This window comes from Tamandua tetradactyla, chromosome 3 (genome assembly GCF_023851605.1).
Source record: "Tamandua tetradactyla isolate mTamTet1 chromosome 3, mTamTet1.pri, whole genome shotgun sequence".
Lineage (NCBI taxonomy): Eukaryota > Metazoa > Chordata > Mammalia > Pilosa > Myrmecophagidae > Tamandua > Tamandua tetradactyla.
This window is the reverse complement of record NC_135329.1, coordinates 127,853,025-127,870,277: the sequence shown is the minus strand read 5'-3', so window position 1 is coordinate 127,870,277 and position 17,253 is coordinate 127,853,025. Positions and strand designations below refer to the sequence as shown.

Genomic DNA, 17,253 nt, shown 5'->3' with positions numbered 1-17,253 from the left:
TTCTAAAGGGAAAAAAAAGGTACAAGGCAAGAAAAACTTGATCCAGTCCATTTTTTCCCCCACTAGAATTCATAGTACTTGAGAAAAACTTTGGAGGGGTGGAGGTTTTAACCTCTGTCTAAAAAAAGAGTTAAAATAAATTACCAGTGGATATTAAGGTCCACTATCACTTGTGAAAATTAAAAATCTATTGTAAGTAATCTCTAGCATAAACCTGATGAAAGTGTTTATTGATAATGAGATGGTAAAAGAGAACTTAACCTTATTGTGCATTTTGGCCATCATTATGCTTGCTGTTGGTGTTTCATTTCTGATTTGCCAGGCATTAGTAAAAACCGAGTAAAGTCAAGTGGAGCTAAAAAAAATAGTTTTTTTCTAATTTATTAACTGTTTATATTTTGAAAATATTTCCAATCTATTGAAAGTGGAACATTTATCATTCAACTGCTAAGTACTTTTTTTCTCTTCTACTCCTGGGCTGAATTACCTAATGCCCTAAGCTAGATTGCATAGTTAAGATTAATTTACAATTCTGTCAACTAATAATGACTGTGGCTTTATGGATCATCTTGTTAGGGCTAAATTAATCAGGATGTTTATTGTACAATATACAATATGCACAAGAAATATCAAGCCTGATTTTCTCTTCAGTGTAACTGGTCTACCACTGTCTGACCCGAATTTATCAAGGCTTTTGTGTTTGCTTAGAGACCCTAATATTCCTTCATCTTTGAATTTCTGTATCTTTCCCAACATTGGCAGTTTCACTTTTTAGAGAGTTGCCTGACAAAGATATTGATATGAGAACAAAGATAGCCTTTTGGTGTCAAACAGGGGAGGAGAGAGGTGTGAGTAAGGATTCGTTTTATACGTGATCAGTTCATTAGTGAACCTCATGTTATGTTGACTTGCATTCCTACAAAATTTTATCACTATCAGACTTGGAAATTAAATATTTGGATAATAAGGAGCTCTTGTACGTAAAGTACATGGCAGAAAAATGTTCTTAGCAAATATTCATTATAGATTCCTTTCTCTGGGTATTAGACTGGTTAGGACTGCCCATGGCTATTGCAGACACTTTATTCCAAAGGCTAAAGCTTTCAGAGACTCTAACACTAGAGAAATTTTAAATTAATTTCTCTTCTGACACAAGTATTTTTATGTGGGTTAACTTTTGGTTAAATGAGGTAAATTATTTGAAAAATGTCTAATAATTGTGCTAGGCTCAAAATATAAGCTTTTGGAAAATTACCAACTTCATACTTTGAACGGTGAAAAATATTCTTGAAACGCTAGAGGTTTTTGGTAGTAATAATTCACTTTGCAAATTTGTTACATTACTGATTTTTATTAGTATCATCTTTTTAAAAAGCTCTGGGTAATTTGTAGCACAGCACTAAGCCTAAATGCATTTCTCTGTGGTTTCTCCTATAAAGTGGTTGTTGTAACCAACAGGTATTGATATAAAGAAATGAGAATTTTTGCTTTACTATCTCGGACTACCAGAATTATCACCGAAGGAATTAACTTTGCTTTGTTAGCAATACAGATTAAACTCTGACATTTGTTAAAAGTTTTGACTTACTTTTTGGACATATGGTTACAGCAATACAATTACTTTTTTTTTTCCTGGTAGATAATGGGACTTGGACTCAACTTTGGCTTGTATCTGAATATCATGAACAGGGCTCCTTGTATGACTATTTGAATAGAAACATAGTGACAGTGGCTGGAATGACCAAACTGGCACTTTCAATAGCTAGTGGTCTTGCTCACCTGCATATGGAGATTGTTGGTACACAAGGTATGTATTTCCTTCTAATTGTTTTCTCGTTGAATATGTGGATAAACACGCTAGGTCATATTTTAGTGTTTAGTTATATTTTAGTTTATTACAAATAATTTTCAGTGTAAAGAAATATTAAAGATAGTTTTATAAAGCTGAAGATTTTGTCATGGTATAGTCAACGCTCATGTATATTTCAGCTAGTTTGAATATTATCAGTAATAACATTTTTATTCTAGTGGTTTTCTCTTTGCCATTTAGCATAAATACGTGGGAGTCTTGCTTTTGTGGCAAATGGTCTATAGTCAGAAAGCACAAATAATTTACATGTTTACAAAGGATCGTTAAAAAATCATTGAAAAGGGTAATGTGATCTTGGAAATATACACATTTATCATGTACTCTAAGGCCAAATAATACCCATCGACTTTTCTATTTATTGGAGTTAATTACAGAGTTGGCTCTAGAAAGTCATTAGTCTAGGCAGGCAGTGGTTCTCAAATTTGGATTCATGATCACTTTACACTCTTAAAAAGTATTGGAGAGCCCCAATAGTTTTTTATAGGTAGGCTATGTCTATTGACATAACTGAGAAATTAAAAAATACTAAATAGCAATATGATTATTGTTTAATATTTAATATTAACAGAATGATTAAAATAACAATAATAAGCCAATTAATATTAACATTACAGTCATTTACATACTTTTTCTAATACAAAAAACTACTTGTTGAAGGGTGTTTTGAAAATTATTGCTTTTTTATTTCTTCGCTTTGTATATATGATAGACTATACAATGAAAAAGTAAAAAAAGACTAATTTACTTAAAATGATGTTTTATTTTACAGTTTTGTTAATCTTTTTTAATGTCTGGATTTTCATTTCAGCTTCTTCATTCAATCTGTTCCAATATGTTGTTTTAATTTGAGTGTATGAATAACAGCTGGCCTTATGCAGATATGTAATTAGAGCAAGGTCTCAAATAATCCAGGGATCATTGGGTTACTTTGGAGAACTCTTGGTCTAGGGTAGTAAGTTTGAAACTTTGTAAGTGAATATTTGCTATGTTCTTATGTGGACTCTTTTTCTATTCATTCAACAAAAGTTTATTAGTGCCTACAAAATGCCAGGCAGTGCTCTAAGCATGGAAGGCATAGTGATGAATAAGACAAAACCACTGCGCTCATTCAGCTTATAGTCCAGTTGGAACATACAGATAAAAAGCACACACATGAATAAATGAGAGAATTTGGATAGTGAACTATGAAGAAAGAAAAATGGGGTACTGTAATCATGAATGATTTGGGATGTGGAATGAGAGGTCAGGGAAGACCTCCCCAAAGAGGTCATGTTTGAGCCAAGTCTTAAAAATGAGTCCTCTTGGAGAGACTCAATCTTCAATAAAGAAAGACATAAATGTGTTTTTTCTGTGCTCCATAGGTAAACCTGCTATTGCTCATCGAGATATAAAATCAAAGAATATCTTAGTGAAAAAATGTGAAACTTGTGCCATAGCAGACTTAGGGTTGGCTGTGAAGCATGATTCAATACTGAACACTATCGACATCCCTCAGAATCCTAAAGTGGGAACTAAGAGGTAAGATATGATTTTAGTAGTAAACTAAGACTTATAAAGGCTGGAGCTATGTGTAGAGAGGACTCGGTTTCAAATGCTAAATCATCGGGCCCAAGAAGAAAGAAGTCTTCTGTGGGTCCCTGAGAAGTCAGTGGGCACAGTGGAGAGATGGCATTTTGGCCTTATGGATAGTTGCCACTTGGGTGGGGAATCCAGTGGAGAGAAAGGGTGGAAGAGATAGTGATATATTACTTTCAGGGTGCCGCATCCTGAGAATGCTTTTTCCTACAGGTAAGAAAATCCATGTTGATGGTGTGTAGCTCCAAAACTCGGGCCATTTAAACATAGTCTGAGTTCTCCACGTTCACATCCTAAACCACAGGTACAGAATCAATGCAGTGGGATAGACAGGCTAGGGACTCTGTGTAATAAATGCATACATGTGCTATTGTTTAATACTTAATATTTTAAAATATGATATAACAGTTTATGTGTTCACCTAAGTTTTCACTTATCCCTAAGTCTCTCAAAGTGATATGTGTTAAGATAGTGTGAGTTTGGACATAATTTTTTCAAGAAACAGAATCTAGTAAAATTAAAAGCAAGCGTGATATAAACAGAGCGTACCACACATATATCAGGACAGCTCCATTAGTAATAGCCTGTGGGGCGCTAACCTCCACTTCCTTTTGTTTGAGGTACAAGCTCTGTGCTGCTCTTGATATAATCCCAGTGTTCTTGAAATCAAAACATCGAAAACATTTCCCTGGAGTTGTTAAAAGCCCTTCAGAGTAGAGAATTTCTAAGCTGGTATAGCTGGCCTCTGAGCCTTATTTAAGATTCCAGGACAGTCCCTGTGAGTGGTTCTCTTGGTTCCCTGGGAGATGTTAATGAGACCCCAGAAACAATCCAGCCTGTTCATTCAGACTGGGCAGCCCTAAGGGATGTTACTTCTTTACTCAAGGAAAAAAGAAAAGTGTCACTTGTCTGTCTGATTGTCCCCTCATGAGGAACTCCCCGGAAGCCTGGGTTGCTTGACTTACTCAGAAGTTCTGAAACGTTTTAAGTGTCTTGGGAGGCTGTTCCATCCTCACTTCAATATTCTGGAAAATCCTCGAAATCTCCCTAGGATAGCTAAGCACAGCCGGGCCCCATGGACTGTAGATTTATTCTATTAACCTGTTCAAACAAGGCTGTAAGTTTCTTGGAGCCAATGCATAATGAAGTCCTTCATTAGAGAAGGTATTTGTGGAATGCTGCCACCTGTGTGCTGAACAGTAGTGGAGTCCTGGGAAATGTACCCTCTGCCCTCAAGGAACTTTCCATGGCAGTGGTGGTGACTGAATTCCATCTCCACTGTTGAGTGCTTTGCTCATTGATTTTCCCTCTGGCTTGTTCTTTCTAAGTATTTGTCTACTGTCACACCTGCCTTAACACGAAGTGGTATGACCTCTAGTTCTGTTTAACATGTTTTTAAATTGATGAGTGAGTTAATAACTGTATTATTGAATTTTATTAGATTATAATGCTTCAGATCTACCTGTGCAGTTGACGTAAGTTATCTTAACTTAGAATTTTGTATCAGGTTTCAATAAGATTGTGTTTTAATGAATCACTATAAAATCATGCATAAAATCTGAAATGTACATGTTTTTGAAGGTATATGGCTCCTGAAATGCTTGATGATACAATGAATGTGACCATCTTTGAGTCCTTCAAACGTGCTGACATCTATTCTGTTGGTCTGGTTTATTGGGAAATAGCCCGAAGGTGTTCAGTTGGAGGTGAGACTGACTTTTGCAGACATTGGAAACATTCTTTGTCTGCCTTTCCTTGATATCGGAATGTAAGCTGTGATTTCCCCCCCTTTTTTTCCATAAGAGCATTGAATCATTTCTAAATATTTAAGAGAATACCTTTCAGCAATAGCTTTCCAGTGGCCGAAATTGGGCATCCTGCATAGAATGGAGATTTTAGAGTGTTATTTCTATTTTGGTGGAGGTAATAAGTCTCCCAATAATTCTGATTCACATATTGCGAATTTGTGAAGCATGTTAAAAATCATCTTAACTGAATTTGTATGCAGTTAGCTCTATCTTACTATATACAAGAAACTGAAATGCAAAGTTCAGCGATTTGCCAAGGCCACAGATCTTATGTTTCTAAGGGATTTCTTGTTCTCTTCTTTCCTGTGATGGATATAAGGAAGGTGAAGTGGAGGGGGAGGTGAGCTGTTCTAGTTTGCTAGCTGCTGGAATAAAATATACCAGAGATGGAATGGCTTTTAATAAGGGGAATTTAATGAGTTGCTAGTTTAAAGTTCTAAGACTGAAAATGTCCAAATTAAAACAAGTCTATAGAAATGTCCAATCAAAGGCATCCAGGGAAAGATACCTTGGTTCAAGAAGGCCGATGAAGTTCAGGGTTTCTCTCTCAAGAGAGAACACAGTCAGGGCTTCTCTCTCGGCTGGAAGGGCACGTGGTGAATATGGCGTCATCTGCTAGCTTTCTCTCCTGGCTTCCGGCTTCATGAAGCTCCCCGGGAGGCGTTTTCCTTCCTCATCTCCAAAGGTCACTGGCTGGTGGACTCTCTGCTTCATAGTGTTGCTCTCTCTGAATCTCTCATTCTCCAAAATATTTCCTCTTTTATAGGACTTCAGAAACTAATCAAGACCCACTCAAATGGGTGGAGACATGTCATCCCCTAATCCAGTTTAACAACCATTCTTGACTAAATAACATCATCCAGACAGATGATCTCATTACAGTTTCAAACATACAGTATTGAATAGAGATTATTCTACCTTTATGAAATGGGATTTATATTAAAACATGGCTTTTCTTAGGGGGCATACTTCCTTTCAAACCAGCACATGAGCAAAGACAAATTTCCTGCTCCTCTATTCATCCCAGCAATTTAGAGATTAATAACAAAAGGCAGAAGTTAGGATGATGAAACCCTTCAGGTGTGGTCTGATGAAATTGTTGCATTGATGGAGACCAAAGTTAAACACTGGTAGAAAATGGTTTACAGTTTTCACTTTCAAGTCAGAAGACTTGGATGAAGTCTTAGTTTCACAACTTCCTGAGAGATGATTTTTACGCAAGTTACTTGGTCTCACTTTCCTCATCTGTAAAATGAAAGTAATAGTAACTCCAGCAGTTGGGTGTGAAGATTTAATGAATTAATTCATGTGAAGCTCTCAATACAGAGCCTGTGCATAGTAAGCGTTCAACAAAGGAGCTGTCATCACTAATCCATTGTCATTTTTATTTGTATTACATCAATCTCATTTTAAAAACTTGCAGATTTTAGAAAAAGCTTCTGGGATTAAAATTATGTTTAGATGAGAACACATGCTTTTTTCTCTTTGATTCATAGATGAGATGGTGATACATTCATGAAGGTTAAACTATTCTTAGAAACAATAGAATTATAGCGATGCAGGCACTGAAATCGCTGAGCCTGGGTTTAAGCCCAGATCTGCCACTTACTAGCTATGTGTCCTTGGGCAAGATCAAGACCCTCTATGAGACTCAGTTTCCTCATCTGTAAAAACAGAAATAATACGGCGCCTTCTTTAGTCACTGGTTTTGAGGAATCTCTAGTTAAAACATCTAACAGCCTTAGAATAGTTCTTGGAAATTATCAAGATTCCAAACATGATAGTTATTACTATTTTAAAATCCATATTGATATTTGTTTAGATATTCTTTTAAGTTTTTTTCCCTGTTTCCTTCAAATATAAAAAATAGCAATGTGTTATTATAGTTTTCTAATATTATGGCACATCTGTAATATTTTAAATTTAAAGTACTCTAGTTAATTTAAAAGATTTTGTGAGGAAATTTTTGGAATCCAAATAATATTTTGACAATTAAGGTCAAGACTTGGACTTTAAGTTTGAAATCCTTTACCCATTAACTTTCATGTTGAGCTGTCCGTCTTTGATTACAGCTCAGGAACATTCTGAGGTGTAGTAATTAAAAAATCCAGAGGTAAGAAAATTCAACTTTTAAAAAGTTACCCAAGGGGATGCAAAGGTAGTTTAGTGGTAGAATTCTCACCTGCCATGAGGGAGGCCCAGGTTCGATTCCCGGTCCATGCACTTCCCCCCAAAACAAACACACAAAAATTCAACAAATGGTGCTGCAATAATGGGATATTCACATGGAAAAAATAATGAAATGTGACCCCGCCACAAAACATACCAAAAAAAAAAGTTACCCAACAGGTTTCAAGGAGAGAAAGCTATTTTGATTTGAAAGTGTTATTTGATGGAAAAATAATATGCTTCATTCACATAGCAATGAAGCTTTGGGGTAAATTCCATAATTAGAAAAAATGAGACATTATTTTTGAATTGCATAATGACATTTTATATAAATCAAAATTCTAACTATTCAACTGAGTGCTTTAAAGTATGTCCTTGGTGTTTTTTTTTTTTAACATGGGCAGGCACCGGGAATCGAATCCGGGTCTCCAACATGGCAGCTGAGAATTCTGCCACTGAGCCACCATTGCACCACCCTGTCCTTGGTTTTATAGTGATATATTATTTTAATAAACCTGACTTTCCAGTTTCCCAGAGTGCCATTTGTACCTTGAAGACATAATTGTTTTTTGAAATAAGTATTTTTGTTGATTATTCACACAGGGAAATTTATTATGCAAATTTCTTATAGGAATTGTTGAGGACTACCAGTTGCCTTATTATGACATGGTGCCTTCAGATCCCTCAATAGAGGAAATGAAGAAAGTTGTTTGTGACCAGAAGTTTCGACCAAATATTCCAAACCAGTGGCAAAGCTGTGAGGTAAGCTAGTTTTTATCATTATATTCTTCCTATTATATTTTTGAGGTGTGTATCTAGGAAGATTTTCAGATACCATATATTGTGCCTATCTTAATCTAGGAATCCAATTCATACATATAAGTAGTAACATGTCTTTTTATAAGCATTTAGAAGGATTTTATTTCCTTTAGCAGTATGGATGCATAATACTAAGTTATGTGACAGTTACAAACCAACCCTGAGATCTCACCTTTATTTCTTGCTAATGCAAAGTCCGCTGCAGTTCACCCAATTCCCCATGGCATCTGTTTCCCCTGTGGTGACTCAGTAATTCAGGCTGCTTTGATTTTGGGGTGCTACCATCTCAATGCTTAATTTCTGGATTTCTCTGTCAGGAGAAGATAGAGTTTTCAGTGAAGAGTTAGCTTCTACAAGGTTAATGTATGTGTTTTGACAGGATTTTTTTGATGTTTGGCCTGAATACTTCTCAAATGTTTTTTTTTTTATTTTTTTCAAATGGTTTTAAGTTTATTCTTTTTTTCATAAAGTATCAATTCCTGGCTCTGCAGTTTTGCTTCTTTTGTAATTCGTTTTGTGCTAGTGCCTAAAATTTTTGGTGTTTTTCTCTCTCTTAAAGGCGCTCCGAGTCATGGGGAGAATCATGAGGGAGTGCTGGTACGCCAGTGGGGCAGCCCGACTCACTGCGCTTCGTATAAAGAAGACGATTTCTCAACTTTGTGTCAAGGAAGACTGCAAAGCCTAGTCGTGATAACAGTGTCACCCAGAAGTCTCGCACAGCTTTCTTTCCCATTTCCCTCTTTATGTGAATGTTCTTGCCTCTTTTTTTTTTGTTCTACCTCAAAAATAATACAGTACAGTATTTAAGTGCTCAGAGGCAGCATGAAAAGATAACTCTGAAGTTAAATACGGGCAGGAGTTGATTCTATCCAATCTCCATGTTGTCTTTCACTTTATTTTAAAAAGCAACACATTAACTTATCTTTTCCTTTAATAAGAAAGATATTAGAAAAATAGCAAAATAAGCTACATAAAAAGTATCGAAGTAATTAGGGTTTTTATCGTACTTGAACCAAGAGCACATGAATAAATAGAAGAATATGTCAAGCCACTTTTTTTTCTAAGATGAAAACATATTCATTAATAAGTATGGTATATGTAAAAAGAACTTTAGAACATACAATCTTTGTTTTTCCCTATTTTTAAATTTAGCAGGATCTTTTAAAACTTAAGTATTACCCTGAACTTTGAAGTATAAAACTGAGGTCAGAGTCTCACTGTTTGTTCTCCCTTACTTCTGTTCCCCAACTCTTCAGAATCTGCTACCACAACCCCTGAGGCAAATGTTTTGAAAACCATTCAGCTTGTTATGTATTCTCATTTACAAATGAGACATGTGGCATCCTAAGACATTGAGAGATGTCTCAAAGGTACACAGCTAGTAGCAGAGCTGGCAATTAGATTAAATTTGAGAGTCAACAATGTAGAGTTTTCCCAGTTTCCCTTGAATTCCCATAGTATTTTTCTTTCTGGGTAGAAACTACAACTTTCATTATAGTACTTGTAGCTTAGTCACACAGGGCCAAATTGAGTTATTTTGCAGAATCATTAAGGACCTGTATGAAATCTCTGGACAATGTCTATTGCCATTTTCCTCATAGAAATTTAGTAGTCACTGCATTTATTAGATTAATATTTAATGTTCTCTGAACACTTCCAGAGATCATTCATGCATAAAAATCCATTGTCAGGTATCTTTAAGATTCAATTCAGAGGTCCTCACTACTTTTGTGCATAAACATTTAGAAAGAAAAGAAAAGGAAGAGGAAACTAGGAAATCTTTTCAAAAAAAATGAAGTAGAACAACCAAATCCTATAGGTGGTATCCTCCACTGTAAATAGATATTTCCCTGCCCTTTCAAAATGAGCGTGTGGGTACAGAAACCTCCAAAGAATTTTGCCTTCATTCTACTTCTTGTGGAGACAGAAGTGATGAACTCTGGATAATATATGGGATAGTAAATGTTTTGTTCAAATCTATAGTGCCGCTTTAGTGAGAAAGATTTAATGTGGTGTCTCATTATTTTAGACATGTTTGCAAAACACTTTCCCTTAGAACATGCTTCTGAGATGATGTATGATCAAAAGCGCTTTTTGAAGACCTCTTAGAAAATGATACTGCACATTAGAATATCTTGTACTCTGAGGGGTCTAGCAGTAAAGAAATGTTATTTTGGGTTTCTTTAGACTGCATCTCCCAAATTATTTGATGTTGGAACTCTTTTATTAAAGGTAGGGGAGAAACTTTTACTATCCCACAATTTAATGTTCTACACAGCACAGCTTGGAAAATGGTATTCTGAATGATATGCCTGTGTCTTTTCACAGAGAACACAATTTAAAGATTATACTTCATTTCGCTATGGAAGTATTATTGATTCCATCTTCATGTGACTGGATGGAGATAAGGAAGCAAAAATCCCAAGAGTTATGGGATTTGCATGTACTTTCGCTCTCACTGATATTCATCCATTCATTAAATAATCACAGAGCTCCCCATATCTTGCTTGCTTTAATGCTGGGTGCAACTGGGAAATAAAATGATCTTGGCCTCAGGGAATTTTAAAGTCTAATTTGGCAATGGGAAAAGGGATGTGAGTGGGGTGGAGAAAGAAAGTAACCTGAGAAAAAATATAATAGAAAAGATGTCTTGAGTCTATATGACAGATTTCTAGAATAGATCTAAAAATCACTGTTAATTCACAACACGTTTAGAAACTATCTTTATTTGTATGTTACAAATGATCTAAATTATATCTTCAGTTTTAAAAAGTGTTTATGTGAAGGGGTATTCTTTTTTATGTTTTCTTTTTTTAAACATTTTTAATTGTGAAACATATGTATAAAAAAGCAATAATTTTCAAAGTACATTATAACAAGTAGTTATAGAATAAATTACAGAGTTTGGTATGGGTTACAGTTTTTAGTTTTTTCCTTCTAGCTGTTCCAAGACACTGGAGACTAAAAGAAATATCATTATAATGATTCAGCAGTCATACTCATTTACTATATCCAATCTTCTCTATCACAAGTGCTCCTTCTCCTTTGTTCCTTCTCCCAATCTTTAGGGGTATTTGGGCTCTGCCCATTCTAACTTGTTCATGTTGGAAAGGGATGTCAATAACTGGGATGGGGGATGGAACTAGTTGATGTTCTTGGAGAGGACTTATCTGACCTGGGAAGCCATCTGGAGGTTGTAGGTTTCTGGAAAGTAGTGTTAGTGTGTTGAAACTTTTGTAGAATCTCACATAGAGCCCTAGGTGTTCTTTAGGCTTGACAAGGATGGTTCTGTTTGGGGTTTGACAAATGCTGGTAATTAGCAATTATCTAGCTGAAGCTTGCATAAGAATAGCCTCCAGAATAGCCTATTGACTCCATATGAACTCTCATAGCCACTGATACCTTATTTTGTTACATTTCTTTTCCTTCTTTTGGTCAGGATGGCATTGTTGATCCTGCAATGCCAGGGTCAGGCTCATCCATGGGATTCATGTCCCACATTGCCAGGGAGAATTTCACCCTGGGATTTTACTTGCAGAGTTGGGTTTAGAGAGAGAGAAGCCATATTTGAGCATCAAAAGAGGATTTCTGGAAGTAACTCATAGGCATAACTATAGGTAGGCTTAGCTTCTTCACTACAGAAATAAGCTCCATGAAAATAAGACTCTAGAACAAGGGCTTGACCTGTTGACTTGGGAGTCCCTAATAGTTGAGACAGTGTCAGGGGTTTCCACATATACTTTCTCTCCTGTCCCTCAAGGGACTTTGCCGATACTTTTTAATTATCTGTCCAACACACTCTGGAATGTGTCAGGATATCCCCTTAAGCTATACAGAATTACAAGTCATGAAGGGGTAATCTTGCTTGTGCTTGTAAACTTGTTTTTTCATATATTATTTCCTCATATATGAGTATGAAATCATATATTTGCTATAATTGTACTCCAGTCTCAATTAAATTATCATAATATTTCCAGTTTTATTCACTTATGTTGGCTAAATGTTCTTGTTTAATTATTTAAGAGAGAATGTTTTATTATGTCCAAGTTCCTTGTCCTTATGCTTTGTAATTTATTTGAGTGTCCAAATATAATTCGGTATTTTTACTGATTCAGCTTTCACTCAAGAGAAATGTGCACATTTGTACACTTTGAGATGTTTTTTCATTTTGTTTTTTTTGGTTAACTGTAATTCCTAATTAAATAGTTTTAAATATCAGTTACAAAATACCTTTTTAAAGAAAAGGGGTAGCATAAGAAAAAATGATAAGGAAAAAGTTAAAAGTTGTAATTTTTTATTTAACTCTTCACATGAATATATATGGAAATACTTATAAAATGGGATCAGCTTTAGAGCATAAAGCAGACTTATTGTATATACCTATGATGTTAAATTTTATATTATTTGTTTTTAATAGAGTCCCATTGTATCATATTTATTTATTTTAAATTCTGTTATAAGTAAATAATATTTTTCCTTAAGCTCAAGATATTAGTGTTCTCTGCTCCTTTCAAATATTTTGGATTAGGGTACCATACAAAGCTTGGGAAAATACTATTTTTGAAAGCTCAGTCTTGAAAATGGAGATGGGATTTATATGCAGCATTGCTTTCTTAAAAGAAGGGAAACATTATTTGTTGTCAATAATTCAGCATGAACCTGTTTTCTTATAGACTATGTATTTAAGTTTGTAATTGGTATAGATTTGTTGTATGCTTTTTACTGTCTAAAATATTTGGCATGTCACTTCTAGAATTCTTAATTTATGTTCTGACTTGAAAGTTAAGTGAAACATAACTGTGTCGTGCACTGCTATTTTAGGCATAGCACTTGCTTTTCATCTTTATACTTTCAATTAAATTTGCATTTTAAAATTCCATGATTGTACGAAAATAGTAACCTGCTTGCAGTGTATGAAAAATTCAAAATCAGCTTTTATTTAAAAATGAAAATCTACAATAGATTCATTAGTTTAGAAGTTTCATGATAATTTTATTATTTTTAATGCTTCTACAACGGTAGAATTATTAAACAAAACAAAACAATTTCTACTATGCTGAAATTTTGCCACCACGTGACGTATTGGAGCAGAGAAAACCCAGGGCTGTCTTAGAGCCTACACATAATACCAGGGCAAACTTTATGGCATATCATCTGAAAGTCTGTCATTACACAAAGTTCTAGTGAACAATTTAAAAGTTTCTTGGCAGGGAATAGTTTTTGATTGTTCATTTCAAGCAAATATGAACATTTAAAAAAATTTAAATAAACTTATTTAAAATATGTAAATTTTACTTCCCATCAAGAAAGTAACAGTGGCAAATGAATAAAAATTGGCAATGTCTTCAATAATCAATCCTATAATAAATTCATAAATACAACCTTATAAGCTACTTGGAAATGTTTAGCTATTACTATCTTAAAATGGTGTCATTGTGGTTTTCTAAGATATTCTAAGCATCTTTTCCTTTGTGAACCATACCCCTCCAGTGTTTGACAACACTTTGTTCCAGCTCCGGGTTTGCTCTTAATACCTGTGTGGACTTTATCAGTTGTTTTAGTGAGGGCAGTGATTCCTTTGATACTGAGGGCTTCTTCTAAATAGAAAACAAGTCAACTGGAATAGAGAATTTCCATATTAAGTTTCATTTCTATGAAGCAGGCTTTTTTTTTTTTTTTTTGCATGGGCAGGCTTCAGGAATCGAACCCGAGTCTCCAGCATGGCAGGCAAGAATTCTGCCACTGCGCCACCATCGCACCACCTGAACTAGGTTGTTGTCCTCCAAAACTATGTTTAGTCCCTAATTTAAAGAATTCTAATTATGAGTTATCATTCTGGAATTGAGCCTTTTAATGAAAGAGAACCCCTTTGTGGCAAGGACTATTCAGATGTATCATAGCTAAAAATGTAAACCAAAATTCGGGGACCTGGACAGGACCTAAGAGATTTTAGAACTCAATCCCCATATATTTATAGATAAAGAAACCAAGATCAGAGTTCAACTGACTGCTAGTTATAAGCAAAATCGGCATGATGACCCAGTGATGACACCCACTACAATGCCCCACCATATCTTAAATTTTACTCATTAAAATTCTAGATGCAACTAAAACTATCTTGAATTTACATTTACATAATGCGCCATTCAATGGTGATGACCAAGTCCCTCAGCTCTTTGTAGTTCTATTGAAATAATTTGTTGAGCTCAGGGAGTAAAACCAAAATAATTCGAATAAGAAGTGTAAGACGGTTGGTTAGTTAGGGAGGGAACCACAGGGCTGCTCTGCAGGCCACATCTCCCCCACTTTCTGTGAGGACTGTTCTTTTCTTTATGCATTGGATTTGGAATGAAGGTGGATTTTGTTAGCTGAATTTGGGATTATGCCTAGCAGCAGGTTATTTTACTTCTTTCTTTTGCTTGTCTTAGTTTCTCATTGGTTGGTCTTTGCCATCCATTTTCTTTTAGCACATTAAAAATGATCTTTTGTAAGATCTCATCAACCCCAAATCCCTCTATAAGTCCTGTCCTTCTTCTTTCAATTAGGTTCCAACTTCTGTCCAGTTTTCTACGTCCTGAACTTTTTAAAAGATTTAAATTTCCCATACCCCATATGAGAGGTTTCACCTGATGGCTTCTTCAATAGTTTTTTATTTGATACTAAAAAGAGAGTATTTGTTAAGGGTAAAGACGACTATCTTTTAAACTCTAAAAAGACTGGCAGTCTAGTTTCATTCTAGTTTTCAGGTAACATAAGGATTTTTATTTTTATTTTTTTTTGCTTTAATGCTCAAGTCCACTCAGGAAGCAGTGACTTGGAAAGAGAATGTGAAATATTATGTCCCGTAATGTGATTTCTAAGTGTATTTATGCTCTGTTTCATACCATTGCTTTGTTTTGCTTTTGCCACTTTTTTAAAAACAAAGCCATTATGCTATATAGTTAGGTATATGACCTTATATTGAAATTAGGTATTAATACCCATTTTAAACCCTCTATTAAAATATACCAGGATACTTGCCCATGTCAGTTGTAGATGAATACCACGTTTGGGAGAATATAAATTCTATCTCACCGCAGATTTTACTATTTTCAGATGTAATGCGTATTTTCTGATCATTGTCCATATTGTCTGATCAGAAGTTTCTCTCTCCAAATCTAAGCATATTGACTTTAAGATTTTTACTCTGGATTACATGAACCTGGATGTTAATATGAGCACTTAGAATCTGGATTTATTAGGACATTAGCCTTATACACTGTGTCACCAGATCCAGCTGGCCCAATTGTGCTCTGCACAGATCCTCCCAACACAGGGGCAGGTGGGAACTGAAATCCAGCTTGCAATTGGCTCCTCAACCCAGAAATATTTTTATGGTTTGCAAAAATGCACTTATGTGCTAGCAATGACCCTGCTTATACATCTTCAGAAAATAAAAATTAAAAAAATCAAAACAGTACTTAATATCTGCAAATTTAGGATAACAGGTACTTTTGATTTTCATATTAGCTTTCCCAAGAAAGCAAAAGAATATGTTTATCCTGTTGATTTAATTTTTCAACCCAGGTAATCTGCAGCAAGGCACAGGGACCCTGATGTTGGTATCTTCATTGGGTTTTCATTCCATGCACAAATCTCCTTGCTGATTTTGCCTATAAACTGGGATTATATGCATAAATTTTGTCAAACTAATGTAAGCTAGGATGAAATTTACTAATATATATTTTATCTAATAGCTAACTACTAAAATGAGGCTTTTAGAAAATCCAGCTCTTTTTTCCTTTTTATATTAAGTGAGGGTATGTGACCCAAAATATTATATTTTAGTTCATTTCCAGAGTGACTGGTGTCAAGCTCTTTGTACTCTTATCCTAGACATGAGAAGACTATTCAAGCTTAATTTAGGTTTCAGGTTTAAAATGCCCTAAAAACAGAAAATTAGATTCAGATCTCAAAAAAGAATTTCGGATTGACTTTCAAAGTACTAATACTAATTGTACTTTTGGTAGCGTGACTTTTCTTATACCTAAGAACATATTACAAATGTCAAAACTGTTGCATTTTGACATTGCAAAACATGCCTTGAACTCTTGAACTACTGTGAAAAGAATCACTATTGTAAAGACTTTTTTGTAAGCTAGCTGATATTCTTAGGTATGTAAAAATGATATTGCGTTCTAATAGTTGGGTTCGAATGAATGTATGTAGGAATATGAAAAAGCAAATTAGATTTTAAAATGAGAATTGGGCAGTAAGTTGTATCCCAAAAACTGTGTTGATAAGACTTTTACTAGTTGCAATTTAATTGCTTAAGGTGAAGAGAAACACAGATTCCAAAGAGAAACGAATGATTTTTAGATGCTTCATTTATTTCTAGCCTGTGAAAATGTGTACAATTTTAATAGTTAAATATGTACTTGTTTTACTTTAAAATAATGGTATTTTAGACTTTAGTGAAACTCAGTGATAGCTTTCATACCAAATGTTTATCTTTACCAACAGCAAGTCATAAAAGTATTTATTTTAAAGCTTTTTAATATTATTGGTTAACTTTCAGCGGCTTCCAGATGTAAATACTTATCTGCCTAAATGTTATATTTTTATGTATGCATTTAAAAAATGTATTGTTTTATAAAGTGGCAAAGAGAATAAATCAAGCACTCCCTGCACTTGTTTCTGTGAAGCATATAGAACTCTATTTTAAATAAAAAGAAAATGTGTCATATTATGGTTTCTATACAATTATGTTCCATTATTTTAAAATCGTATTTCTATTTCTATGCAGTTTATGGAGAGGCTATCGGAATGATGGCTTCAGTGGGCACTAGAAATTTATTTCCTTCCTTCCTACCAGAGAGTTATAAAATTCTAGAACATCAGCGGTAGAAGAAGCAATCATTTCTCTACTCAGGGAATAATCTTTGTTTTATTCCACTTATAAAGAAACCATTTTTTTTGTGCATCAGCATTTATTGACAGGTGACTGTGTGGCCCACTCTTAAGCCTCAAATA

At 34.7% G+C, this 17,253-nt stretch overlaps 1 protein-coding gene across 1 annotated transcript in view; it reads left to right on the top strand.

The window, feature by feature from the left end:
- Nucleotides 1–12,182, top strand: part of ACVR1C (activin A receptor type 1C) — a 41,805-nt gene extending 29,623 nt beyond the window's left edge. The window contains exons 4-8 of the mRNA XM_077153884.1: nucleotides 1,640–1,807; nucleotides 3,232–3,388; nucleotides 5,027–5,151; nucleotides 8,054–8,184; nucleotides 8,801–12,182. Of these exons, the coding sequence (XP_077009999.1) occupies nucleotides 1,640–1,807; nucleotides 3,232–3,388; nucleotides 5,027–5,151; nucleotides 8,054–8,184; nucleotides 8,801–8,926 (707 nt within the window). The 3' untranslated portion in view covers nucleotides 8,927–12,182. The remainder of the gene's footprint in view (nucleotides 1–1,639; nucleotides 1,808–3,231; nucleotides 3,389–5,026; nucleotides 5,152–8,053; nucleotides 8,185–8,800) is intronic.
- The last annotated feature ends 5,071 nt before the right edge of the window (nucleotides 12,183–17,253 follow it).